The sequence below is a fragment of the Leopardus geoffroyi genome, chromosome D4, assembly GCF_018350155.1.
Source record: "Leopardus geoffroyi isolate Oge1 chromosome D4, O.geoffroyi_Oge1_pat1.0, whole genome shotgun sequence".
Taxonomy (NCBI): domain Eukaryota; kingdom Metazoa; phylum Chordata; class Mammalia; order Carnivora; family Felidae; genus Leopardus; species Leopardus geoffroyi.
The window spans coordinates 63,667,716-63,694,577 of record NC_059342.1 but is presented as its reverse complement, the minus strand read 5'-3'; the positions used below and the strand labels follow the sequence as shown (position 1 = coordinate 63,694,577).

The 26,862-nt window shown below is 41.5% G+C and overlaps 1 protein-coding gene across 1 annotated transcript; it reads right to left on the bottom strand.

Moving 5' to 3' along the window:
• On the bottom strand, nucleotides 1–26,810 carry RNF20 (ring finger protein 20). Its single transcript, XM_045469915.1, has 20 exons — nucleotides 26,621–26,810; nucleotides 25,396–25,550; nucleotides 20,193–20,360; nucleotides 19,926–20,073; nucleotides 19,592–19,774; nucleotides 15,822–15,940; nucleotides 13,043–13,189; nucleotides 12,568–12,645; nucleotides 12,255–12,374; nucleotides 10,971–11,150; nucleotides 9,916–10,051; nucleotides 9,471–9,592; nucleotides 8,982–9,352; nucleotides 7,656–7,773; nucleotides 6,939–7,088; nucleotides 3,615–3,827; nucleotides 2,647–2,772; nucleotides 2,350–2,490; nucleotides 1,568–1,669; nucleotides 1–1,113 (listed from the first exon to the last, which is right to left on the bottom strand). Exons 2-20 carry the CDS (start codon nucleotides 25,522–25,524, stop codon nucleotides 937–939), a joined length of 2,928 nt encoding a protein of 975 aa, XP_045325871.1. The 5' UTR covers nucleotides 25,525–25,550; nucleotides 26,621–26,810; the 3' UTR covers nucleotides 1–936.
• Nucleotides 26,811–26,862: the final 52 nt, after the last annotated feature.

The following is a 26,862-nucleotide window of genomic DNA, read 5'->3' as shown; positions in this document are numbered from 1 at the left end:
GCAAATTGAATCCTGCTTTAATTGAAGCTTATGGAGTATAAAGTCCTACAGAAACATTACAGAGAATCTTCTGGGGAACAGGGATCACAAGAATCCCTATAGAGAGGCAGATGAGGGTAATTCATGGCTCACCAAGACCTCCCTGTAATCAAGTTCCCAGAGTACCCAGAAGATCTCTTCACCATCTCAGTCCTGTTCCCCATCCTCTCCAATCTTGATTTCATTATAAGATAAAAGGGGCGATTGCATTTGAAATTATTCTGGCCTCAAGAAATTTAAAGACCTTTCAATGAGTAGAACATTCAAAACTTAAATAACTTCAACATGGAAACCAGCTGACCTTAACAAGTTACTTTGTTAATGAATAGGAAATGAACTGAATCATCCTGGACATAATTTCATTAAGGCTTCAAACCATCCAGGAAAAAGCACAATTATACCATTTTATAATCCGAGTCTACAAAAAGTTTACTACCCAAATCAAGAAATGTTTGTGCCCATGGATAGCTTATTTCTAAAAGATCGCCCTCACTCCCCAAAATAGCCATGTGTCTCCACTCTTCTTTGTTCCCTTCTCCATGTCAAGAGTACCAACTTGCTTCTTCAGGAGGAATGAACAATCCACGATTATTTATGCAGTTAAGCCTGAAGAAGAAAATGCTGAAAAATCTAAAAGCAGGAAAGAAACAAGCTGGTGGGGAAGACAAATAAGAGGTTTCTAATTCATTCTAAAACCCAAGACTTGCCTTTACCAGTCCTTTTCCCTGAAGTCATGTAGCTATTAGGGAGGAGAACCTGGACGTAAAGTCTGCGAAGGAAAGGTAGTTGACAGATAAACTGCCCCGTAGGTGACAGTCGAGGTGAGAAGAGGTAGAGGTTTGATGGTTACTGAATAGGTGCCTGTCTAGCCATTCCCTCTTCTTCTCTTGGCTTGGCTCAACCAATGTAGATGCGATGGAAATCATTGGCACCAAATGCAGCGTTACACTTGGGACATTTGCGCTGACGGGTGTCATAGCGTGTCTTCACACACTCAAAGCAAAACACATGAAAACACTTGGTAAGTACGGCATCCTTTTTACGCATGTTGCAACATGGACAGGTCAGGCGTGCCTAAAAAAAAAGAAGCCAGAATCTGATCAACTATAAAAGTTTAAATGGCTGTCATGTGTAAGCAAACAACCAACCAGGAAACCCACTAACCACTGCCAAGAGTGCCACTTCCCCACACACGTACAGTAAACCATCCTTGGAGCGCCTGGGTGGCTCAGTCGGTTGAGTGTCCAACCCTTGATTTCAGCTCAGGTCATGATCTCATTGTTCATGAGACTGAGCCCCATGTTGGGCTCTGTGCTTACAGCACAGGGCATGCTTGGGATTCTTCCTCCCCCTCTTTCTGCACCCCCCCCCCCAATCTCTCTCTCAAAATAAACTTTAAAATAAATAAATAAAATAAGCCATCCTCTGGTTACCTTCATGTAAAGACCAGTATTTATTCTCCCACTCTATTAGCAGGCCACTTCAGGCCTGGACAAAACAGAGAAATCACTGAGGCAGTTTTCCTAACCTTGTAATCCTTAATCTCCTCCATCAGGATCTCATCACATTTGGGTACATTGTCTGGTTTCTTTGTGGTCTCCAGCTTCCTTCGAAGTCTAGAGATGTCCTCCTGTGGTAAGACAGCATACCCATTAGACACACTCCCCAAGACCTGCCAATTTTGAGAGAAAATTGCTTCAACTTGAACTTTCTGCTGTGGAAAGAAAGGATTTTCTGTCCTTTTATGTCCAATTATCTTATAGGTATGCAGAGAACTGAACCTAGAACACAAAACCATCATCTTTTGTTCCAGAGCCCAAAACCATAATCTATTAGCAAACCTGAGTTGCACCTAACTATTATCAATTCAGTTCCATAAAAATACAGTCTAAGAATTAAAAAAAAATTAATAACTTGATAAGTCAATTTTAAGGTAATTAGTTTCAAGCTGAAGGTAGACTGGATTAAAATAATTACAGATATATGGATAAGGATAGGAAGTCATCATTAGAATCATTTGACATGCCAAATATAGAAAAATTATAGAATTTAAAAATCCTCTAATTTGATACACTGCTACTTTACAAATTCACCAATTCATTCATTTAATAAATATTTATTTCATCCCACCATGACAGGCTCTGGGGATATGACAGTGAAGAAAACAGACTTGGTCTCTTCACTCAAGGAACTTACCATCAAATAGGAAACAACACACATTAGACCAATGACTCTTCATAACATGGGTCATTTCAGAGCTCAGGAAACACCTAAAAAGGTGAAATGTAAAGAAAGTATAATCACTCTTACCTGGGCTCGTTTGAAATTGAACATGTCCTTTTCTTTGGTGACACTGTTCTCCACAATCTCATCCTGAAAATCATGTAGCTTCTTCTGAGCCAATTCCAGTTGTGTTTTGAGGTCATCTGCAAGCTGGGCTGCCTCCATCGCCTAGGCGGGACGTACAAATCACATCACTTCATTGCTAGCGAGGCAAAACATTAACCCAGTCCAAGGAAGAAAGTGAACCTGTAATTTCATCAGTGTCCTACTTATTTGCTCCTGAGACCAATCATCACTTTAGATTACAGAGTAAAGCAATCATACCTTGCGTTTATTCATCTCTAAGGCTTGAGTCCTAAGACCCAGTTCCTTCTCCCCTGTGCCAATGTTGCTTTGTAACAGATGCTCCTTCTCTTCCAATTTCCTTACTACCTGTAACTGAGCATCAACCTTTGAAGGAAAAAAAAAAAAAAAAAAAAATCAGATTTTTAACAAATACGAAAAAAAAAATTAACTGACTAGGTGCCGTTAGGCCTACGAAAAAGAGTTTGTTAGAAATCTCAAGCCATCACTGTCTTTACCCATGAACCCTTCAAAAAGCATGAAAGACTACAATAATCAAAAGCTTCACTTTTCATGCAAAAAAAAAAAAAAAAAATGCTGTTGATGATTCAAGCAAGAGTCTAAGAAACCACTGAAAATATTCTTCTCCAAATTGCCAAGAACAAAGGAAATTACATTTCTAGATATTCATCTCCTTCGGCCATACTAACTCTCCATGCCTGGCGATTCATATTAGACCACATAAACTCAGCTCAAACAAAAGCCCAGGTGTATCATTTTCAGAATGGCTAGAAGTTCTAAAGTAGTCTTTCTCTTGAAATTCACACACAAAATAGAATAAACACCAAAGGGTAAAAAGTAAAATCACACACCCGCGAACCCTTATCCCAACATCCAGAGGTAGTCAGGTAACCAGTGATCGTTCCTCACACAGCCTTCCAGAGAATTTATAAAATACACAGTACATACACACAAAGATGTACACATTTTTAACACAAAAGGAAAGGAAAATAAAACAAATCAGTAATAACATTTTCCATATTAGCAGATCCACATCTGTTTTAACAGCTATACTGTACTCCTTTGCAGGGATGTATAATTTATTTACCAGAATGCTAACAAAGTACATTAAGTTGGGTTTTTTCTTATTAAAAAAATGCCACAATAATCATTCTTTAATGCATGTAGAAAGTGCCCTACTTCAACAGAATTCAGGAAAGCTGAGTTACCTGAGTCTTTAGAGTCAAAACCTGGTCAGCCAGCTCCTCCTTCTCTTCTTTAAGTAACTTGTGGATCTGATTGGACTTAATACGTTCTGACATGAGCTTGAAATTTGCATCATCCTTCTCCCGCAACTGCTGCATTAAACGGATATTCTGCTCCTGCATGTCTTCAAAGGCCTGGCCTGTAACATCCATTTCAGAGAGGAGAGCCTCTTCCTCCTAAAATATAGAGAAAGAGGGGTGCCTGGGTGGCTCAGTCAGTTAAGCATCAGACTCTTGATTTCAGCTCAGGTCACGTTCTCAGGGTCCTGAGATCAAGCCCTGTGTTGGGCTGTGCACTGACAGCATGGAGCCTCCTTGGGATTCTCTCTCCCTCTCTCTCCTTGTCCCTCCCCCACTCACACTCTCTCAAAATAAGCAAATAAAAACTTTTAAAAATTGAATACGTAAGGGGCACCTGGGTGGCTCAGTCCGTTAAGCTTCTGACTTCAGCTGAGATCATAATCTTGCAATTCATGAGTTCAAGCCCTACATTGGGCTCTCAACTGTCAGCACAAAGCCCACTTCGGATCCTCTGCCCACCCCTCTGTCTGCCCCTCCCCCCACTCAAAAATAAACTCTCTAAATAAATACATACATACATACATACATACATACATACATAAAACACAGAGAAAGAACCCTTATGTTAATACAATCTTTTAACTCCAAAGAAATGAGCACTGGAAACTAAACTTTCCCACTATTCGTTAAGAAATAAATTAACCTAGGGGCACCTGGCTGTCTCAGTCGGTGTGGTGTGTGACTCTTGATCTCAGGGTTGTGAGTCTGAGCCCCACGTTGGGTGCAGAGATTACTTAAAAATAAAATCTTCAGGGGTGCCTGGGTGGCTCATGTGGTTGGGCCACCAGCTCTTGATCTCAGCTCAGGTCTTTATCTCATGGTTTGTGAGATCGACCCCTGCATCGGGCTCTGTGTTGACAACATGAAGCCTGCTTGGGATCATCTCTCTCTCTCTTTCTCTCTCTCTCTCTGCCCCTCCCCCGCAGCTTATGCTCACTCACTCTCTCAAAATACATAAACTTAAGAAAAAAAAGGTAGACAAAAACTATACATACTACAATCTAGCAAACTGATCAAGTAGCAGTTGGTTACAAGAACTTCTCTCATGATGAAACCTCACATTTTCTCATAGTTTTCCACCACTATATCGATTTTAACTACAGAGACTTTCCAGCAGTACCACATAACAATCTGACAGGTGAATAACAGTCTCTAAAAATATTTTTCACTTGCATTTGTTATTATAAAACTTTTTTTAATGTTTATTTTTGAGACAGAGGGAGACAGAGTGCGAGTGGGGGAGGGGCAGAGAGGGAGACACAGAATCTGAAACAGGCTCCAGGCTCTGAGCTGTCAGTACAGAGCCCCACACGGGGCTCGAACTCAAAACCCACGAGATCGTGACCTGAGCCGAAGTCAGACGCTTAACCGACTGAGCCACTGAGGTGCCCCTAATTTGTTATTATAAATGAGACTGGACATCTTTTCAGATGTTGAAGAACTATTTGTATTCTTTTCTCTGAACTAGCCAGATCTTTTGCCTATTCTTCCACTAGGGTGTTGGGTTTTCTTCTCTATCATTTTTGGAGACTTTTCTATATAGTAGAAAGATAAGCTCTTTTGTGCTAAGAGTCAGAAATATATTTTCTCTGTTTATCATATATCTGTTGGCTTTGTTAATAGTGGTTTCTGCCACGTAGAAGTTTCATGGGTTTTCGTAAGTCAAAATTATCAATTTTTTTCATATTTTTGACTTTTATTAATAGTTAAAAAGGTCTCTTCCATTCCAAATTTATAAAGGAATTTGTTTTGTTTTAACTCTTATGGATTCATTTCTTTGATATTTTATCTGTGATCCATCTGGAAATTACTGCAGTATACAGTGTTCAAGTATATATCCAACTTTTTCCCAGTATTATTTTGCTTCTTTCTGCCCTGCCACATTTAGTAGTCTTTCTTTTCCCCCACTGACGTAAAACTGTATCTTTGGCACATTTTTATGAAATGGCCATGTTACTCTGGTCTATTTCTGGACTTTCTATTCAGTTCGAACAGTCTATTAGTCTCAAGGTACTTTATCTACTGAAACTTCATATTTTTACATCTGATAGAGATAGGAACTGCCACCCATCAACCCCACTGCTTTTCCTGACCTTTCTTGTTTACTTTTCCACACTTTTAAATCACTGTTTAAAAAATAATAAACATAAACATATATATAATCTGTCTAGTACCAAAATAAAACCAAAAATACTGAAACAACACCAAAAATTTAGTATTTTTATTGGGATATTAAATTTACACATTAACTTAGGCACGATTAACATTTTTAAGATAAGTTATTCTATATAAAACACAGTATGCCTCTCCACTTGTACTAGAACCTATAGCAGTACAATTTCCTGATAGTTTTTTTCTTAAAAAAGAGCAATGGAGACAAATTGGCAATCAACGGATTTATTAAAAGCCAAAACCCCACTTTTTATAGAAGAAATGCATATGGGGAGGTGCCTGTCAGAGCAGAGCCCACTTTGGATCCTCTGTCCCTCTCTCTGCCCCTCCCCCACTCACATTCACTCTCTCTCAAAAATAAACATTACAAAAATTTTGTAATGCATATATGTTCTAATAAAGTTCATCTTCTCAAGGTACTTAATCAAGTCACCACTAAAACCACTTCACTTTGTCATTTTGCTATTTCTTAGAAACAGTGAAGCTGTTCCTCACAGTGAACATACATGGTTTTTCCATCTTTGGTTATCTTTATTACTCAAAGTTAATGTAATTCCCTGAGACTTAAAAATAAATATACGTTCATGGTGAGTAGGGGAAAAGTCTCTCCAGTTCTAGGGCCCAGAGGACAACCACAGTTAACATACTGGTTACTTATTTATAACCTATTTGGGGGCATGTTTTTCTTAGTTTCAGATATTTGTAATCATAATGCATATAAAAATTTATATATATTTTTTTTCATTAATACTCACTATATCCCTGATTCCAGATCAGCAGAGGAAGGACAGATGCCCCAATAAACCATGTCTGAACAACTGGCTATCCATTTGAAAATAACAAGAAATTTCCTGCCTCACAAATATGTAAAACAAAATAACTGAAGAATGAAAGACTTCAATGTAAAAACAAACATGTATAGGGTAAAACACATTCACAGAAAGAAAAGACTAGAATGAAAGCGCAAATTTCACTAACTTAGCTGTCAAGCAACATTTACTGAAAAACCTAACTAAGTAAAGAGAGTGCACCCACCTGCTTGGCCATGGCCAGCTTCTTCTGCAGGTACTCTATCTGCTCCTCCACTGCCCGGATCTTCCTCAAGGCATCCTCATCAGCCATTTTCTTATTCTCCTTTTTCTCCTTATCCTCTAGATCCCGGAGTCTTTGCCTCAGGTCTTCCAACTAGAGAAAGTAAGGAATCGCACACACAAAAAGAAGAGGCTGTGATACAATGTCAAAGTTCAGTTAATTCTGTGCACAGAAGGAGGGCCCCAAACCGGGAAAACCTTGGCCAAACCGGGAAAAGAGACAAAGGGTATCCTAGTGCACCCATCACACTTCACACACTTGTACACGCACCTCTGGTGAGGAGCACACGTGCACCTTCCTTCGGGATGGTGGCTCTCACCATTTGTTTTTAAGGCCCCCAAATTTTAAGAAAATAAGACACTCTTCCCAAAAATAGCCAGAAAACAGACTCACCGTAACAATGATTTATATGGGAAAGAGGTACTAAAAAAGTCTGAAAAGGTTACTCCTATTCCCAGAAATTCTGATATACCTTACCACCTAGTGGAGAGTACGGAAATCTATTTTATTTTAGATGGTCCCTGAAAGGGAAGAAAATCCTGAGTTTTAAACACTAACTTTAAAGACGAAGAAAGAAAACTATATCCTTCAGAAATGTGAAGGAAAATCCCACAAATGAAGATTTTAACCAGAATGACAGGTAATGGCAGACTAGATTACCTCTGCCTTAGACTTCTTCTCAGCTGCCATTAGCTGAACTTTGTCTCTCTGTTCCTTTGGGGCAGAGCGGTACATATCTAGCAATAGTTTCATCTCCTTTTGGCTCTCCTGTGCCTTCCTATGATGAGGGTGATAGAGGGAGGGGGATGGTGCAATGAGAAAACAAAGGACATCAGAGCAAGGGAATTTTGAATTGAGCAAAATATTTTACAACAGTTCTATGTACACCTTATGTCACAGATCTAAAAGATAAAACTTTTCACACAGACCGTCAGGAGACTTGTGGATACACTCAGAAACTACAGAAAAGAAAGCTGGATAATGGAGTCCTTTCTCCCTTCACACCACGTTCTCCAACATAAAGTTATAAAATACATGCCGTGGCCCTAATTAAATAGGCAAAATTCTGGTGCCCCACTCTTAGAAACTGAGATTCAGTGGGTCTGTGATGGGGTCCAGGAACATATTTTAAAGAAGTCATCCAGGTGATTCCGATACCACACTTGAAAAAAAAAAAAATATTTGCCTTAAAGCAATTAAGAGGAAGGAAGAAAAAAAAGGGGAGAAAACTAGATTTGATAGTGGAGTGATTAGCCATCAGCTGAAGGCTGAAACTTCCATCTCTTACTAAATTATCAGGCCTCTTACCTATACTTTTATATACCAAATAAGTTCAAATGTTTTGAGCACAGTTGTCCTTCAAATCCAAGTATCAATAAAGGCACAACCATGACCATTGGGAGGCAAGAAATAACCAGATCTACCAGAGAAAGTATTGGTTATGCAGGAAGAGAAGGGGCAGTATGTGACATTATGTTGGGTGTTTCATTAACCACAAGGTTCGTCTTACCATTTCAATGCCTGCAGGAGTAAACCTCCTGAGAAATCTCTTAAATGACCTGATACATACACAAACCAGCTAACTGCCAGGCAAACAGATCAATATTGCTCAAGTTACAGTGATACAAACTCAACCCAGTATAATTTAAATTAAAATTCATGCCGGCAAGCTGCCAGTAATGTTTCAATAATTCTCATGAGTATTACTTAAGTCATGACACACTGCCCCTTAATTTGGAATCATGAAGAATGAGGCTACAGCTGCAGCGCTGAGACCCGACCACTGAACCAGACTACACGATAGCCCATGCAAGCCATCTGGGCTGTACACTTGATCAAGAACTGAGATCATAATTAACTGTGCATTTAGTTACACCCAAAATATTACAATGATCTGTAAGCCAGGCCATCAACCCAACATTTCATGTGTGATGTCCTAACCTTAGCTTCTGAGTCAGAAACAGATACTTTAAATTCTGTTCTTACTTGAGTTCAATCTTCAATTGTTTGATAACTTCTGCTTCCTTTTTCCTTCCATCATCATGTTTCCCTTTCTCTTTGTCCTTAGCAGAGTCTCTTTCTTTTTCTGACTCTTTCAGTTTTTGCTTCTCTCGTTCTCTCTCCTTTTCCTTCTCCCGCTCTCTTTCTCGCTCCCTCTCTTTCTCCCTCCTTTCTCGTTCTCGCTCTTCCTCATCCCGTTTGGACTTAATTTCGTTGACTTCCTCCTGAGATGCCTTCGATGCAGAGGACTGGGCAGATAAGTCCTCAGGATCTTGCTTCAGCTCCGTGGGCTCATCCTTCGGGTCCTCAGTACTAGACTGAGACTGCAGGAGGGCACTGCCGCTGCGCAGGCGCGTCTAGGGGACACAGGCAGAAAGCAGCACGTCACCTGTGGCAGCCACACTCCTCTCCTCACTCAAAACCAGCTCTCCAAACTCAACAGCAAATCACACTCATTCTGCACTTCCTGGTTACCTTGTTCAGGTCAGACTGGGCTTCTCTCAACTTCCGCTTATACCTTAGGACCTCCCCTTTCAGCTGGTGATTGTGATTCTGGAGGCTACTGATGAGGTGGCGCATCTCCCGGTTTATGGGGCCTTAGACACAGCAACAGCAATGTTAGGAAGAACTCTGATAAGGAAAAAGGCACAAGGATAGAAAGCGCAGTACCCATCAGGGACCTCTGAGAAACTGGGAAAATTACCAAAAGCAAGATTCCTTCTCAGAAGAGGAAAACAAAACTGGCCAATCTTAAAAAACAAACACCCAGGCTGTGAGCCAAAATGAATTACAGTGATTTGACTTAAGGTTCTTTGGGACACCCGAGCTCCATTCATACCAACAAATCCAGGGAACCACATTGTGTTTCTGAAGGAAGGCGCTTGCAGCAAACCGCAGGATGGAGCGAGAATAATTATACCTGCTTGTTCGTTGGCAGCAAGGGTCTGCTCAAACTCTATCCTCAGCATTTCATACTCCTTGCGGACCTGGGCCAGAGTATCTTCTAGCTGGATCACTTCGGTCCTCAGCTTCTTATGAAGACTAACCTCATCTCGCTACACCCAGAAAAAGGACCCAATCAAAAATTCTTATCAAAATGTGAAGACATCGTATCCTGTTACTAGGTTTCTTAATTTTGACCGATCTAAGAAGAAGAAAAGGATCTACTAGAAGGGATTACTCTGAAAAGTTCCAATTCAGTCGATATTTAACAAGCACCAGGCAGCTACAAAGACTGATTTGCAGACTGGCAGGATATTAAAAAAATAAAGGACATGCCTCCTCACTCTGAGAACGTAGTCATTTACTTGGAGTACTAAACAATAAAACAGTACATAAACATATGTAAGGTAAGACAGATTAAATTCGATTCTTTTGGCAGACAGAGTAAAAGACCAACTACTACAAACATTACCTTAACGACTGTGGAAGATACAGAAGCGAACACGTGAATAAGCTGCCTTAAAAAAAAGCATTCACATTTGCCCTTGCATGTCGTAACGGCTTGTACGTTGGCCCTCGCATGCTATAAGGGCTTGTAAAGTGAGGCAGCTTCCACCCACTTCTCTCTCCCATGCACATAAGGCTCTAGCCATTCTACACTATTTTTAAATCTGCTCTTTTCACTGCTGGAAATGCCCTTCTCCTATTTTTTTCTATCAGCAAACTTAAGATTCACACTTCACTTTGGCAAGTGGAATCAGGAAGTCTCCACAGTCAAATGAGATGCTCTGTCTCCTTAATCACTGCCTCTCCTGGCCATGTCTCTGTTGTACCTGCATTCTAATGGACTATACTCTCCCCACCAGGCTGTATGATCTCTCACGGCAGGATGCCCACTATCTAGCAGAGTAAAGACCTATGGCCCGTCTATACATGTTTGCTGGAGGAGCAGTAATTGCTTGCAAGGGGGAAAAATTATAAGATTTATGAGGCAGGAAAGCTGATGCGCAAAAGACAAAGCTGGGCTGCTACCTCGATGAGCTCAACTTGGCGCTGGTGGGTCCCCCTGGTGCCATGCAGCAGAGTCCGGGCCTCGTCCAAGTGCGCTTTCAACTGTAGGCTCTCGTTGTACAGGACGGAGAACTGTGACTGCATACAGCGGTATTCTGGAGTTTCCTTAACCGCCTCTTCCACCGCACTCCGCAATTCCACCTGAGGGGCCCGAAGACAAGTCAGAAGCACAATCTAGCGTCTGTGCCCCACACACTAGACAGGAAACAAAACCTTATAGTGATGTCCTGTGCGATTGAGACAAGCTTTATGAAGATTCTGGATTATATCTCCACTCTTCTAGTTCTGTAAAATCTGCATCAAATTAAACTGTCCAGGAGGTAACACCAGGGACCTCTAGTCTCCACCCAAGAATTGTTTTAATTGATGTGTTTTACACTGTGTGTCAGCCTACACCCAAGGACACTAGAAGAGCTCTCTGAAATCTGTCAGATGTAGAGACACAGAAAACCCAGGATGTTTGTTTTTAACACATAATTGAGGATTTCTGTCATTAACTTGTTCTCTGTATTAACAGTCTCTGAGAGATATATTTTGACATTGTATCAAAAATAGTTAGGCTTCTCTTAAGCAATGGTTTGCTTGAATTACCCAAACACTTCAATTAATTTAAGTCAGGTTGTTTTTTTTTGTTTGTTTTTTCACTTCAAACATCTTTATTCATATATTTACCTAGAAACAAATCAAATCGTAAAAGACACGTGGCTATGACTGAAAGAGGGGTAGGAAGACTCTTAGAATTCACTTTCTTTCCCCAAGAACCCGGGGACAGAAAATTTTAACAGGCATGTTCAAAAACCAACAGAATCGGTCACTGATCATTTCTCTGCTCTGGCGGCTAGAAATTGCACAGGCAAACCGTATGACCCACATTTGGCAATTCCTAACACGTGAGCAGCCTACCCTACTACAGTATGTACATGCTCCTTGCATATATCTTGTATACAAGCCCCATTTTGTAAACTCCATTTTGGATCATCACCTTGGTTTACCCTACTCCTCATTTTTCTCAACAATTCCTAAGTTAGAGCACTTTGATTCAGTCTATATATCTTTGGAAGTTGCTTGAAATCCTTTGCAGAGCAAGGAGGGGGGGGGTGGTCCAAATAGTAAATAAGTAAGTAGACCCACCAACAGAACTTACATCTTCTTCTTCCCTCATAAATTATGAGAGCTCACCAGTACATATGTGAGTTGACCAGCAAAACGTTTCATGGTACTGCCTTTCAGAGACGCATCTCCTACCTTCAGCTTTTCATTTTGTGTAGTGACCTCCTCAAAGTCTTGCCGAAGTTTCTCCAGCTCACAGTGACGGTTCTGAGCCAACTCTTTGTTCTCCTCAAGCTCTGCATTCATTTCCTCAAACTGGAGAAAAGAGGAAAATCACAAAATAAGCATAAAAAAGAAAGAATTTTTAAATCATTCCCATTCCTAAGCTTCCACCTTCACTGATCCATTCTTCTAGCAAAACCCCATTGCCTCTTGTAAACCCCTAAGTACCTCGCACAACACCTGACACTAGGTAGGAAACGTGACCTGAGTGAGTCATCGATTTTACCTTCCGGGCATTGATAGTGATTGTGCCACCATAGAGACTGCTCCCCGCTCCATAGACCTTATAACCTTTCGAATTCACCTAAAGGAAGGACAAAGATTCTTTAGTGAGAGACCCTAAGATTTTAGTCTGATAACCAAAGCACTTTCAGAAGAGTCCATTGTGTCCCCCAGGTACTACTACCCAAGTCCATCAACCCCTTTTTTTTTTTTAACATTCATTTTTGAGAGAGACAGAGTACAAGCAGGGGAGGCGCAGAGGGAGACAGAAATACAGAAGCCGAAGCAGGCTCCAGAACCTGAGCTGTCAGCACAAAGCCCGACGCGGGGCTCGGACCCACAAGATGTGAGATCATGACCTGAGCTGAAGTCGGACACTTAGCCAACTGAGCCACCCAGGTACCCCGAAGTCCGTCCTTTCTCAGTGGACTCCTTAAAAATGATTCTAGTCTCTAAACTATGACTGAAAGAGCACTTGCCCGTTCTAGGACTTCTGCTAAGTGTCGGTTGAGTCGCTGTTCCCTCTTTCGGATTTTGTCAATATCCCACTGCAGGTCATCGATCATGGACTCCAGGACAGAAACTCGTGACTCAGCTGTCTCCACTTTACTCTGCAACTTGGAGAACTACATCCCAAAGACAGGCATTCAGAAAAATAAAGCCAAAAAAAGACCAAGTTAGGAAAGGAATGCCTTACATCACTACTGTACATCCCAAATCTCACAAAATTAACCCCTGCTTATGTATCATTATAGACAAAACTGAAATAGAGGATGCTTTACCCTCTTTCCAATGCATGAGTATAAAAATGAAATCACAGATTCCTTTAACCGTTCTGGGTCAGTTACAATCATGAAAACTGTAAAGGTCTCTAAGAACTCTCACTCTCATAAGGGAAAGACCACTTGGGATGCAACAATTTTTCTACTTCTGAGAAGCACCAGTTCCTTCTATAGACCACAAACCATCAGAAAATGTGTTATCTTTAAAGAAGCAAATAGTAACTTCTTTGATTTTACCAAATATTTTCAGAGATAAAAATTCAAATATATATTCAGAAGACAGCTATCTTTGCTCCCAACTTTCCCTTTCCACAAATGATAAACCAAAGGGAATGAAAGGAAAATGTCCATTCTCTTTTTTAAGCTGACCCCAGGGAAATCTTGAACCAGACACTCTAAAGATACAAAAACCTGTTTTTCTTTATTTGGGCACTTTGCACCAGCTAATGCTATTTTTTTTTTATTAATTTTATTTTTTTAATTTACATCCAAATTAGTTAGCATATAGTGCAACAATGATTTCGGGAGTAGATCCCTTAATGCCCCTACCCATCTAGCCCATCCCCCCTCCCCAACCCCTCCAGTAACCCTGTTTGTTCTCCATATTTATGAGTCTCTTATGCTTTGTCTCCGTCCCTGTTTTTATATTATTTTTGTTTCCCTTACCTTATGTTCATCTGTTTTGTCTCTAAGTTCTCATATGAGTGAAGTCATATGATATTTGTCTTTCTCTCACTAATTTCGCTTAGCATAATACCCTCCAGCTCCATCCACGTAGTTGCAAATGGCAAGATTTCATTCTTTTTGATTGCCGAGCAATACTGCATTGTGTGTGTGTATACACACACACACACACACACACACACACACACACACACACACGCCACATCTTTATCCATTCACCCATCGATGGACATTTGGGCTCTTTCCATACTTTGGCTATTGTTGATAGTGCTGCTATAAACACTGGGGGTGCATGTGTCCCTTCGAAAGAGTACACCTGTACCCCCTGGATAAATACCTAGCAGTGCAATTGCTGGGTCATAGGGTAGTTCTAGTTTTAGTTTCTTGAGGAATCTTCATACTGTTTTCCAGAGTGGCTGCACCAGCTTGCATTCCCACAGCTAACGCTATTTAATACTTTAATTACAATGCTATCACATGCTCGCATTAATCTACACATAACCTTTGTACTGGTTGAAAAATATGTCCCCCAAAATCTTTGATATTCCTCCCATCAAGAGGTGGTGGCACGGTCTCCTCCCCGTGAATCTGGGTCAACTTTAGTGACCCAATGAAAATGATGCAGAGGCTACATCTGAAAGGCCATGCAGGTTCTGCTTTATGTTCTTGGGACATTCATTCTCTGGAAGAAGACAGCTGCCATGTAAGAAGACCCACTACCCTGAAACTGCCACGTGGGAGAGGCAACATGCAGATGTTCCAGTGAAGAGCCTAAGGTGGGCTCCCACCCAGCTGGCAGGTAATAGCAGCCAGCCACAAGAGCCACTGTGGACATCAGCTCAGTTGAGCAAAGCACTGTCTCTCTCCAGCTTAGTAATGCTAAACGAGATTGGTAAAGGGCCAGAAGAGGTGGACCTTCTCGTTTTGGTTGTACCTAGTTTATACCTTAAACATGACAGAAAGTTATTCTATTTCTCCACTACACTCCAATCTAATTTATAAGCACTGCTATACTCTAACCCTTTTGAAGGCTGATGAGGATCTACACGTATCGATAAACTTCCCAGACGATTCTCATACAAGCAGCCAGCATGGACCCTGGCAATGGAGTTTACAAAACAAGGGCATAATAAAGAACATGGGCTCTGAAGTAAAACAGACCTACATCCGAATCACAGTTCAATTACTTTGTCTGGGTGCTCAAAACAGTTACCAACCTCCTTGATTTGTTCCCTCAATCACTGTTTGTGTGTGTGTGTGTGTGTGTGTGTGTGTACACACACACACACACACACACACACACACAAATAAATACCCAAATCTTGACAGTTTGGTCGTGGCACTACGCGTACCCAAGTTTGGCTGGAAAATCCACATTTCTCAAGCTCCCAGGAAACCATCAATATAGTAGTTCGTACTGTCCATTCTCAGATGAATTTCTACCAACCCATTCCTCAGTAACATTGCACATGATCTTTTTTATTTGGGGTAATTTGTTATTTGGGAATTTGGTGCATTGTTTCACAAAACCTCATATAATGATATTTCTTCTTAAAAACGAACACTGTAGTATCTGTTTAACAGAGGCACAATCGAGAAGTATTCAATTGTTTTCTCCCCTTAATCTTTCCTCTTGATTTCTCAAAACTGGTTGCTTTGGCCTGCCCTTCATGCTCTTCAATATAAAAATAGGCTTTCTAGAGTCAGATGAACCTTTGAAGCATTCAAAATTCCGAGTCAATGTGTGCCACAGGCCACTAGAAACTACCATCTGTCCTTTCTGGTCAAGTACCTCCTGAGACATGGTGCGATGCTTCTCCTGAAGGAGGTCTGTCAATTCCTGTAGCCTCATATTCTCTTGAGCAAGGAAGGAATTCAGCTCCTGCACCGCTTCCTCCACTATCAGATTATCTGAGGGAAAAGAACTGCCCTTTAGTTTAGCATCTATAGTGTCCAATTTTAAAACTGTGCATCCCACCAAAATATGAACACGCTCCCTCACTTTATTTTCCCGAAAACCTTTAAGAAGTAGGCTGGTTTTTATTATCTTTACATGACTAAGAACCCAGAGGTTAGATGACTTGCTTAAGGAAATGAGCCAAAGCTGTGCTTCAGTAGAGGATGACACAGAGCCAAGATCACCTAACTCCCATCCTTTCTGTAAAGTCAAATGTATTGAGAGAAGAAATGGAGGGATTCTGTAACTCTATTCAGATAAGACACAATCACTAAAAAACTGCATTTTAGAATTGTAGACAAGATAGAGGTATCTGTAATCAGTGTCAGATTTAACAGCCATAAAATTCTATCTCATAAGGCTATCACAAATTCCTATTAGTGAACACCAACATGAAGCATCTCTGTTGGGAGGAAGAAGGGGGGCAGAAAGTAGCAATTTCCTTGTTCAAATGAGTACCTATAGAATCATGAAGAATAAAGATAAGAGCCTAGAATTACTTATCATGTTCTGGAATACTATGCTAGGGGCACTCCTAAAGCTCAAAAGCCAAAAGGTACACTACAGTTTACAAAGAAAGTAGATAAATTTATAGAACTTATTATACCAATTAACATGTTTGGAGACAGTTAACAGGAGGAAAAATTGTGCTTTCTCCTACTCCCTACCCCTTGGCATCACTCAGAAACACCATACAGAACAGGCTGGTCATGTGGTGGTTTTTGTGGTTTTCAACCAAGACTGCCTGTAGAATCACCTGTGGAACTTTAATTTTTTGTTTTTTAACGTTTATTTTTGAGACAGAGAGAGACAAAGCATGAACGGGGGAAGGGTAGAGAGGGAGACACAGAATCAGAAGCAGGCTCCAGGCTCTGAGCCATCAGCCCAGAGCCCGACCCGGGGCTCGAACTCACGGACCGCAAGATCGTGACCTGAGCCGAAGTCGGACGCTTAACCGACTGAGCCACCCAGGCGCCCCATAATGATTTTGGGAACTTTAAAGATTAGACACTTCACTAGGGCCCATCCATCCCACACATAGTAAATAAGAATATCCATGGGCAGGACCAAAAAAAAAAAAAAAAAAAATGTATGCTCCAAAAGCTCTCAAAGTGAACTGATTCATAACCGAAGTTAAGAACTAGAGGCTGTAATTTACTCCTCTTAATATCCTAACATACTTAGAACAAGGCCTAGAATACAGTAAGAGCTAGATAAACACTTACTGAATTAACAAGCTGACAATTGCAATTCCTTTGAATCAAGGATAAAATAAACATGGGGAGAAATGAACTGACAAAAAGGTATTGTTCATGCTACAATTCATACTTTATGGATCTTTATCCTTAGAAAGTTCAGCTTATCAATGGCAATTACTTTTTATACTATAAATAGCTCAGTAATTTGTAATTTATAATTAATGTTTTTTAAAAATTTATTTTGAGAGAGAGCATGAGCAAGGGAGGGGCAGAGAGAGAGAGGGAGAGAGAATCCTAAGCAGGCTCTCTACCACCAGTATGAATCCCGATGCAAGACTCGAACTCAAGAACTGTGAGATCATGACCTGAGCCAAAACCAGGAGTTGGATGCTTAACCAACTGAGCCACCCAGGCAGCCCACTTACAATTAATGTTTTGTTTTGTTTTGTTTAACTTAAACTCTACCTTAAAATGCATGCCAACAAAAATAATTTTAAAGTACTGCTTAATATACTACTCATTTTAGTTCCTTTTTAAATACAGCAATTATTTTACTTGACATTCATTCACAAAGTCAAGTTTAACACTGGCATAAGCTCTCCATATGGCATATTATCTGCATGTAACACGCATATGGTATGCACCATCATGCATATATATATGGTTTACCGGTGTGGCCTATTATTAGGATTCTATCATACCATCCAACTACTCAACTACAGCCAACGGAGAAAAAACTAGCACCCAGCTCAGTTTACATTCGGTATGTAACTAATACCAGATACAGTGCCAGACAGACACTGGAGAAACAAAGAAGAGTAAGCCAAAGCACTGCACCAAGAGACAAAGTCTAGCTGGGAACCCAAAAGTAGATGGAATATATGAATACAAAAGTCTGGGAGGACATGAACCACATTGTTTACAATGGTTACCTTTGAGAAGGGAGATAGGAAGACTTCTATAATTTCTGATTTGTGGATTCTAAAATTGTTACCCAAATAAGATACATAATACATACACAGACTTATGGGAAAGTAAAAGAAACCCTTTCCCAAATTTTCACAAGTCTTTTACATGCCTCCTCTTTTAATTCTGTTGATAACTTAGCCCAAGTGTCCTTAAAAATTACAAAGTAATAAAATTCTTATTTGCCTGCCCCATCGCTCAGCATCCACTACATTCAACACATTACTTTCAGAAATGAAACAATAAACACCTTAATAATAATCAGAGAATTAGAAGTGCCTGGGTGTCTCAGTCAGTTAAGCATCGGGCTCTTAATTTCAGCTCAGGTCATGATCTCATGGTTCATGGGTTTGAGCCCCATGTTGGGCTCCACACTGGCAGTGTGGGATATGCTTGGGATTCTCCCTCTCACTCTCTCTCTTCCCCTCCCCCACTTGCATGCTCTGTCTCTCTCTCAAAAATAAACATTAGAAAAGGAAATAAAATAAAGCAAAATAATAATCAGATAAATTAAGGTATTACAACTAGACCAAGATTATTACTGAAAATGTAAAATCAGGGCACTTAAGAAGATGCAACCTAGCTACACAAATACTTTACTATACTGTACAAGTCTCTGCATTAACACTGACTAGTAGCATATTTCAAATGGACCCTTTTCCAACCATATATATTCTCTTTTTTCTTTTTAAACACAGAGATCATGTAACAACTCTAAAACCTAAGCCAACTCTTTTTGAAAATATTAGAGATAACAGAAAAAAACCAACAAAAAGAATGTATTAAAACTGACTCTTTGAAGTGAAAGTTCACTATCTAGGGGCGCCTGGGTAACTCAGTTGGTTAAGCATCTGACTTCAGCTCAGGTCATGATCTCACAGTTCATGCGTTCGAGCTCCACATCAGACTCTGTGCTGACAGCTCGGAACCTGGAGCCTGCTTCAGATTCTGTGTCTCTCTCTCTGCCTCTCCCCCATTTGCACTCTGACTCTCTCCCTCTCTCTCTCAAAAATAAATAAACATTAAAAAAATTTTTTTAATTCAATATCTAAAACAAAAATTTTTTAAATATAATTACCAATATTTAAAATATTTAAACTAAATTACTATCAGTTATAAATCAATAGCCAGAAACAGAGCTACTCCTTAAAAAAATCAAATTAATTCTACTACTTTTAAGTGTTTTATTAATAGAAAGTATCAGAATGAAGCTTTCCTCAGCTTCTTATAGGACTATCACACGGCTCAAAATATGAAACACCTGTAAAATACTAACATGCCACAGCAATGGCATTACTGGTATTACTGGTAATACTGGAGATTAGATTCCAAGGAATTTAATTAAAATTAAATGCATAAGTTTGCAAACTACAAAGGAGCATGCAAAGTTGAGCTCTTATTCCTCCCACCCTGTTCCCAGTCTCCTGATTCTTGCCTCACCTCCGCTGTTTAGCTTCCGCGACAGGAGCTCTACTTTTTCCTGTAATTTATCATAGACCGTCACAATCTGGGACACGGCTCGGCGGGAGGACTCCACACGCTCCTGCAGCTGAGATTCCATTTCTTCACTGGAACTGCTGGCCAAGGTAGCGAGGAAAGAGAAAGCTGGCTCTTGCCCTTCCCCTGAGGACACAGGGGGGGAAAAAAAGCAGCCATCAGCATTATAAAAGTGGAAGTATCAAAATCCTTTTTTCCTCAAATGGAAAGCCTGAAAGCCAAGATCTACTTTAAAACCCCAGAGCATGCAGTGGTAGAATCCACCACAAACACTCGCCTCTCTCTCGATCATCTTTCCGTTCCTGATTGCTATCGGAGTCTGGTTCTGGTTCCGGCACGACAAGGGCTTTTCTTTCTGTGAGGAGATCTCCCAAACCTTGCTCCAGATCGTAACGTTTAAGGATGATACGGATGTTTTCATCAAACTGAAGAAGGGGAGGTACAGTCATGAGAAAACAGAAGAGCACAACTTTGGAAGTGAAGAGAACGCAAAGGAGAACTAAAATGCTCCAAAGAAAATCTGAGTAAACAAACAAGTAGCTACCTGACTCCAGTACCGGTTGACAATCAGCAGTGAGGCATCATCAGTGGCCTGTCTTCGTTCCAGTTTTTCAATGTGCTCACGGAGTTCATCTTCAATGGCCTGCCGTTGATCCAGCATCTCTGCCAGCTTGCGATTTTTGGTTTGCAGTGTTCGAATGTCTAGCTCCTCCTGCCCCACGAAACCAATCTTATTAGTCTCCACAAAGAAATTAGGCAAACCAGCTGTTAAACTCTACCAAGTCATATTTCCTCTGACCAAAGCTATTCATTTCTTAAATCTTACAACAAGTAATTGGATAAGAAGTAGGAAAAGAAGAAATAAAGAGTCTATGATGACGATGGGAAGAATGACACTAATATGCTAGAACTTGGACCTCACCCACCTCATTGTTCTCTTCACACGGATATCCACAAAGTACTGTGAGGCTCCACTGTCCAGCTAGATCACCTTCTGCCCGGATCAACACTGCCATCTATCTCCTCAGCACTGCCCCTCACTCATTCAAGACCTTGGCACCTGGGCCGTTCTCTGTCCCAGTCCCTGCCACTATGTCCAGTGACAATACACACACGGACATGTAAACATGCGGACAAACCATCTAATCCTCCAGTATCCAGGCTGTATTCTGAATCCCTTAACTTTGGTGATTATCTCACTCCCTGTGCTTCGGCCACCCATTTCAAAAGCCGCATCTTGGACTTCTGTCATTATCCGGAACTGTGCCACAACTGAAATCTTAAATTCCTCAAATGAAACCCTATCTTTCCAGGTACCTCATGTCCTTATCCCCATATACCAGTTTTCATCTGGATCTCCCAGAATTTTAAATTCTCTCCGTTATCCTCGTTGGTCCCTTATCTCCACTATCTTCCACACCCTGACCTCAACTTGCGCTCAGGATCCCAGTCTCTTCTGTTTCCACAAAAATAGAACTCCGTCAATAATCCACACCCTTCTCAGGATCTTTCATTTCTCTCCCTAGCTCCTTCCCTAGGACAAGTTGGGGTCTGGAGGTGGGGGTGGGGGAGGGTGGGGGAGGACCCCAGGCAAAGAAACAGGATTGGAGAGGATTACATTTTTATCTTACCTAGGAATTAATGAGTATTTCAAAAAGTAAGAACTGTTTGAGAACACCAATTTCTTGTTTTGCTTTTATTTTCTCTTGTATTTTGATTAAATTATTCTTGACACGCCCAAAGAGTCAACAGTTTCCCAACTGTACCAGTTCATTAATACTATTAATAAATGAAATCCTCAATCTCTTCACTGAGCACTCCTTTCCCCTTCTTGCTCTGATAGCGGGATGAGAATACTGTTTCCCTGCAGTTTCTCCAGTACCACTCTGGGCCTAGAGGCAGGTAGGTACCCCCCTGCTCTCCACTGCCACTTTCAGCCCATTATCCCACCTTCCTCCCTAAAACCTCCTAGCTCTGCAGCTCGTGCCACTGGTCTGCCCCACCTGCCACCCTGCCTTGCTACACTTGTCTAGAAATGCCCAGGTCACTTCCCCACGTTTCCTGAAGATTTAGCACCTAGCTTATTATCTCTCCCCAATGTTACTCCTGTCATAGTCCTCACTGATTTCCAATTCCCATATAGATGATCCTTCCTGTATCTCAAATCAAGTCACTGACCTCCTCTCCTCCAATGATCTTGTCTTCTACGTCCCTTGGCCACCAAACTCCCAGTTATTCTTATTCTTAGCCTGATCTGTATGTGTATGCTCTCTGTAAGCTCAATTTCTCCACAATTACCACCTACTTTTCCAGCTCATGCTCTCTAGTTTCCTGACTCCCACAATTCTTCACCTCCCCCAGGATGTACAATCCATTGCCCTATAACTTTCCTGTCCTTCACTCCTCTCACTTCCTCACTCCCTTCTTTATTGGCATTAAATTCCACAATCAGTCAATATCATGTCTTCCATAACCTTCTCGTTCCTCACCCTTGCCTAGGAAAAACCCCACCCCTGGTAACATCCAACTCTCCACTACTCCAGGCCTACATCCATGCAGCTGAACATGAATAGAAAACATAAAGCACCATGCTGCCTGGGCTGACTTTAAACTCATGATCACAGAGTCAAGTAAGTCCTCAGTGCTGCCCAGCAACAATACTCTATCTTTCTAGTCCGTTCCCTCTTCAAGATGACTACTTCATACCTTCTCCTGTCTCTTCAAACCTTCAACACTTCCTCCCCCATCCTCACTCTCAGATGAGGTGCTTCTGATTTCACTGAAAAAAAAATAGAAGCAATCAGAAGAGAACGTCCACATCTATCTCCCACAACTGCAGCTACCAACCTACCTACATCTGAACTCTTTGCCTTCCTCTTTGTTGCTACGGATCAACTGCCCCTGCTCCTAGTTAAGGCCAGCCCTCCTGTTGTGCATTATATCACATGCTCTCTCCCCTATTGGTGGAAATCGCACCAGCAACAGTCTCCTCTGCTACCCCATCAGCTTAATCCGCTCTACCAAATCATTTCAATCAACATGCTCTAATAGCTCCTATTTTAAAATCAAAACAAGCTTCCCTCAATCCCACATTTCCCTCTAGCTAATGCCCCATTTCTTTGTCTTGCTTTATATCAACACTCCTGCAAATCATTGGCTCTGTCCCCTTTTCCCTAATTCCTCTCCTCTCCTATTCTCTTAAGCTCACTGAATTCAGGCTTCTAGCACCATCATTCCACAAACAAGATTCTCACTGAGGCTCCTGAGAACCTTCTACTGCTAAACCTAATGACTCAATCCTCCCTTTACCCAGGGCTCCCCTTACTCAAGCCATCAGCAGCACCTGAGTAACTCCTTCCTGAAATACTTTTCTTCATTTGGCTTCTGGGCCCTCACTCTCTCTTGTTCTCCTCCTACTTCATTTTCTGTCTCTTTGGTTAGTCTCTTCTCATCTCCCTGACATGAAAATATCAGTGTTCCAGGGCTCTGCTTTCAGAGCCTAGAGCCTCTAGTCTCATGGATTTAAATACCTCCTACATGGGGTGCCTGGGTGGCTCAGTCAGTTAAGCATCTGATTTCGGCTCAGGTCATGATCTCGTGGCTTGTGAGTTTGAGCCCCGCATCAGGCTCTGTACTGACAGCTCGGAGTCTGGGGCCTGCTTTGGATTCTGTGTCTCCCTCTCTCTCTCTGCCCCTTCCCCACTCATGTTGTCTCTCTCTCTCTCTCTCAAAAATACATAAACATGAAAATACATACATACATACCTCCTACAAAATGATGACTCCCAAATGCTTTAGCCCAGACCTCTCCCTAGACTACAGATGACTGTATCCAACCACCTACCCACTCAGAGGTCTATTAAGTATCCCAAACTTGCATGTCCAAAATCAAACTCCTAATTCATCCTCCGCAGCCTCCCAAAAACTATGCTCCTCTCATACTACTTCCTAGCTCAGTATGTGAACAGTCTGTACTTCCAAAATTCTGGGATCTCATAAACTTCATCCAATCCATCAGTAAATCCTGTCAACACTACCTCTACACTACAGTGACCCAAGGCACCATGATCCCTCAGCAAAATGACGGCAATAGCCTTCTATAGTGAACACTTTTGTGTCTCATGGCATGTCCTGTCAGCCTGCCAGACTTCAGCACAGCCTTGGAGGACAGCTCCGTTAGCACCACCAGTGTTCTGACTTAAAGCACACCTAGAGTCTTCATTTTTTGTTCCACACAATCTCAGCTGGCTCACTACAGCAACCCTGAAGTGCAGAGGAAGAGTTATTGCCTTTAAGGGCAACCTTCAACCAACTGGGGCAGGAATCAGTGGAGACAAGCCCCAGTTCCCCACACTTAGAGAGATGAAATGGGAAGAAGAGGGAGAAGCAACAAGGGAACAATTCTGCTAACTGAACTTCTAGCCCTTGCTCCTCTACAATCTGTTCTCCAAGCTAAGTCAGAGCATGTTACTCTCCCACTTAACACCTTCCAATGACTCCTCAATGCCTTGTGGATAAAGTCCAAACTAGGATGTATCCTCTCTGCTTCCCTTAGAGCATGTGGCTATTTATCCCTATGAACAGCACATATCCCACTCATAAATACTAGAACACTGTTCTCTTGTCTGTGCCACTTTACAAACTGAAGTCCAACAGCTGTCCTCAGGGTAATGCGTAGTGTCTGGCAAATCACAGATGCACAACAAATACTTTTATTGAATTAACAAATGTCCTTGGGATGCATGATGTGAGACAGTGCTTAGACAAAATCACCTCTCGGCAGCAGTATGGAGTACCTGAATCGCTGACAGACTCAGAAATGACACTTCATTAACCATTTACTCTGAATGTTCCCATTATTCTCTCTATCCTGAGCCTGAATTCAAAAAAGTAAGAGATGTGGTTTTATAAGCTATGCAAATGCAAAGTATTTTAACACCATACCCCCATCACTGAGTTCCAGAATAGACTCCTGATCTAGATCCAAACCTATTATAGTGAGCTTCTGATGTCTAATGGACATATAACATTACTATAAGTTTCTGATGTGTAACAATCTAATGAAACGGTCAACTCCCTAAGAGCAAGGACAGGGTCTTACTTTATTCACCGTTATATTCATAATATCTAGCCCAATAATTATTAATAGCTCATATATAGAGTACTTACTAAAGTAGAGGTAATGTTTTAACTCTTAACAGAGACGCTTTCATTTTATCCTCTCAACAACCCAATAGGTGGGCACTAGAATTACATTCACAGACATGGAGAAGAGGCACAGGGAGGATAACAAAAGGCCATGCAGCTAGGAAGTGATGAAGCTGAGTCAATTCCAGGTAGTCTGGCCTCAGACTCCTATCCTTCACCACCCTTCAGTGATTTTGCTACACTGCCTCTTCGTAACTAGCACCGAACTTCTCAGTGAATGAAGAATGAATGTACAGTTTTCCTGCTGATAAACGCATATCATCAATTTGTATCAAGCACCACACTCTCCAGAGATTAGAAGCACACCTCTGAAAATAAACATCAAATGTTAATGTACCTCTTTTCAGAACTGACCACCACATCATGTCACCTACTTCTGGCTCTTTTATTTCCCCCTTTTCAAATAAATTTCTCTTCCATAAATCTTCCATAAGTTTTCTCTTCCATAAAAAGCCTTCCAGAAGGCTTCCATAAATTCTTACTTTCAGGTTGCAACTCAGAAAAAAGAAGCACACTCTCAAAGCCCTGTTTCCACATACCGTTGAAGAGACACCCCCGAGCTTAATTGTCTCCACTGTGGTCCCTGAATCTTCAACAGCTGTCTTCTTCTCCGGAGGCATGGATGTGCCAGGCTCTCCAGCTGCTCTTTTATTTCCAATTCCGGACATCTTGGCGCCAGATGACAGCAGTTTTCCTGGAGAGGGGGAAAACAAACAAACAAACAAACAAACAGAAACTTAGGTAAGATATACAAAAAGATTAACAATAAAGAGACCATCTATAATGTAGAACCTAGCAATTTTCCAGCCAGCCTTTTTAAACCTAAATCCATTCATTTCATACCAAGCAACACAATCCCCAAACTCCTCTTGGAAAGAAAAAAGTAAATTGTAGAGTAAGAGTCAGGGCTGAATTTACACAACTACCAATTTCTAAACAGAATACTAACAAATAAGACAATGGGCAAAGGATGAAGAGACCAGGGAAAATGCCAGAAATTTCACTTCCTGAAATGCCAGAATCAGAAAAATAGTTTGATCAGGACAGGACCTAATTCTATGGTGCTGGAAAAAAAATCACAGAGCTGAAAGACACTTGGGAAATATCCGTTAAATCATTAATATTGAATAAGTCATGTATCATCTCTGAGACCCAATTTCCTAAACCAGGAATTACTGTGCCTCTTACAAGGAATTAATACGTCTAGAAAGAACTTACATAATGCCTGACACGAAGAACTCAAATACTAGCTCTCTTTTTCATATTCAGTTTCTCCCCTATTTCCAAATGTTCTCCTCGTGATTTTGTGCAACCCTACAGAACCTAGATCTGAGTGTGAATCACAATTCTGCCTCTTAGGGTGCCTTGTGTTGCCCTCAAGGAATTCTCCAAGAGCCTCAGTTTCCTCATATGTACAGTGGAGGCAAACAAATATTCTGTCTACCTAAACTGCTTCCAAGGGTTTCAGAGCTCAACGGAGGAGAAATGAACGCTAAGGCACTTCGCTACTTTAGAAAGCGGCCCTGCCATCACCAAGAGTACACGCTACTCTGCTTCCAATTCACACTCCAGGAGAAAGGGTATCGGTGGCAGTAACCTGAGTCGGACCTCACCTAGGGAGAGAGGAGACTAAGGAGCAAGACAAGGACCCTAGCCTCCCGCGCGCCCAACTGCAGGCCCAGGAGAGGGAAACCCCAGAGCCAGAGACGGCGGAGATTCCCGAGGACCCGCACAGTCCCGCAGCGCCGTTAGCCGAGATCTCACCTAGGTTCTTCCAACTCGCGCCGCCGGGGAGTGGAACTCAGGGAAGTTATTCACCACGGTCCGTTCTGCAGCACCACTTCTCACCCCTGACCCGCAGGCGAGGACCCATAGAAGCTTCCGGGGGGCGGGGCCAGGTAAAGGAAGAAGGGAAAGAAAAGAGGATGTCGCTTCGACCCGGCCGGGCGGAAGTGACGCACCGCGAGGGCGCCGAGCGCCCGGAAGTAAGAATAGCGTCTGTAGCA

Bases quoted from the DNA above. Each gene is read 5' to 3' on its own strand.
- RNF20 (XM_045469915.1), bottom strand. From the start codon at position 25,524: ATGTCCGGAATTGGAAATAAAAGAGCAGCTGGAGAGCCTGGCACATCC. The intron at 9,353-9,470 runs GTAACCAGGAAG...TGTGTCCCCTAG, and splicing joins CCCAGTCTGACCTGAACAAG to ACGCGCCTGCGCAGCGGCAG. The intron at 7,089-7,655 runs GTAATCTAGTCT...TACTTTCTCTAG, and splicing joins AGAAGAAGTCTAAGGCAGAG to TTGGAAGACCTGAGGCAAAG.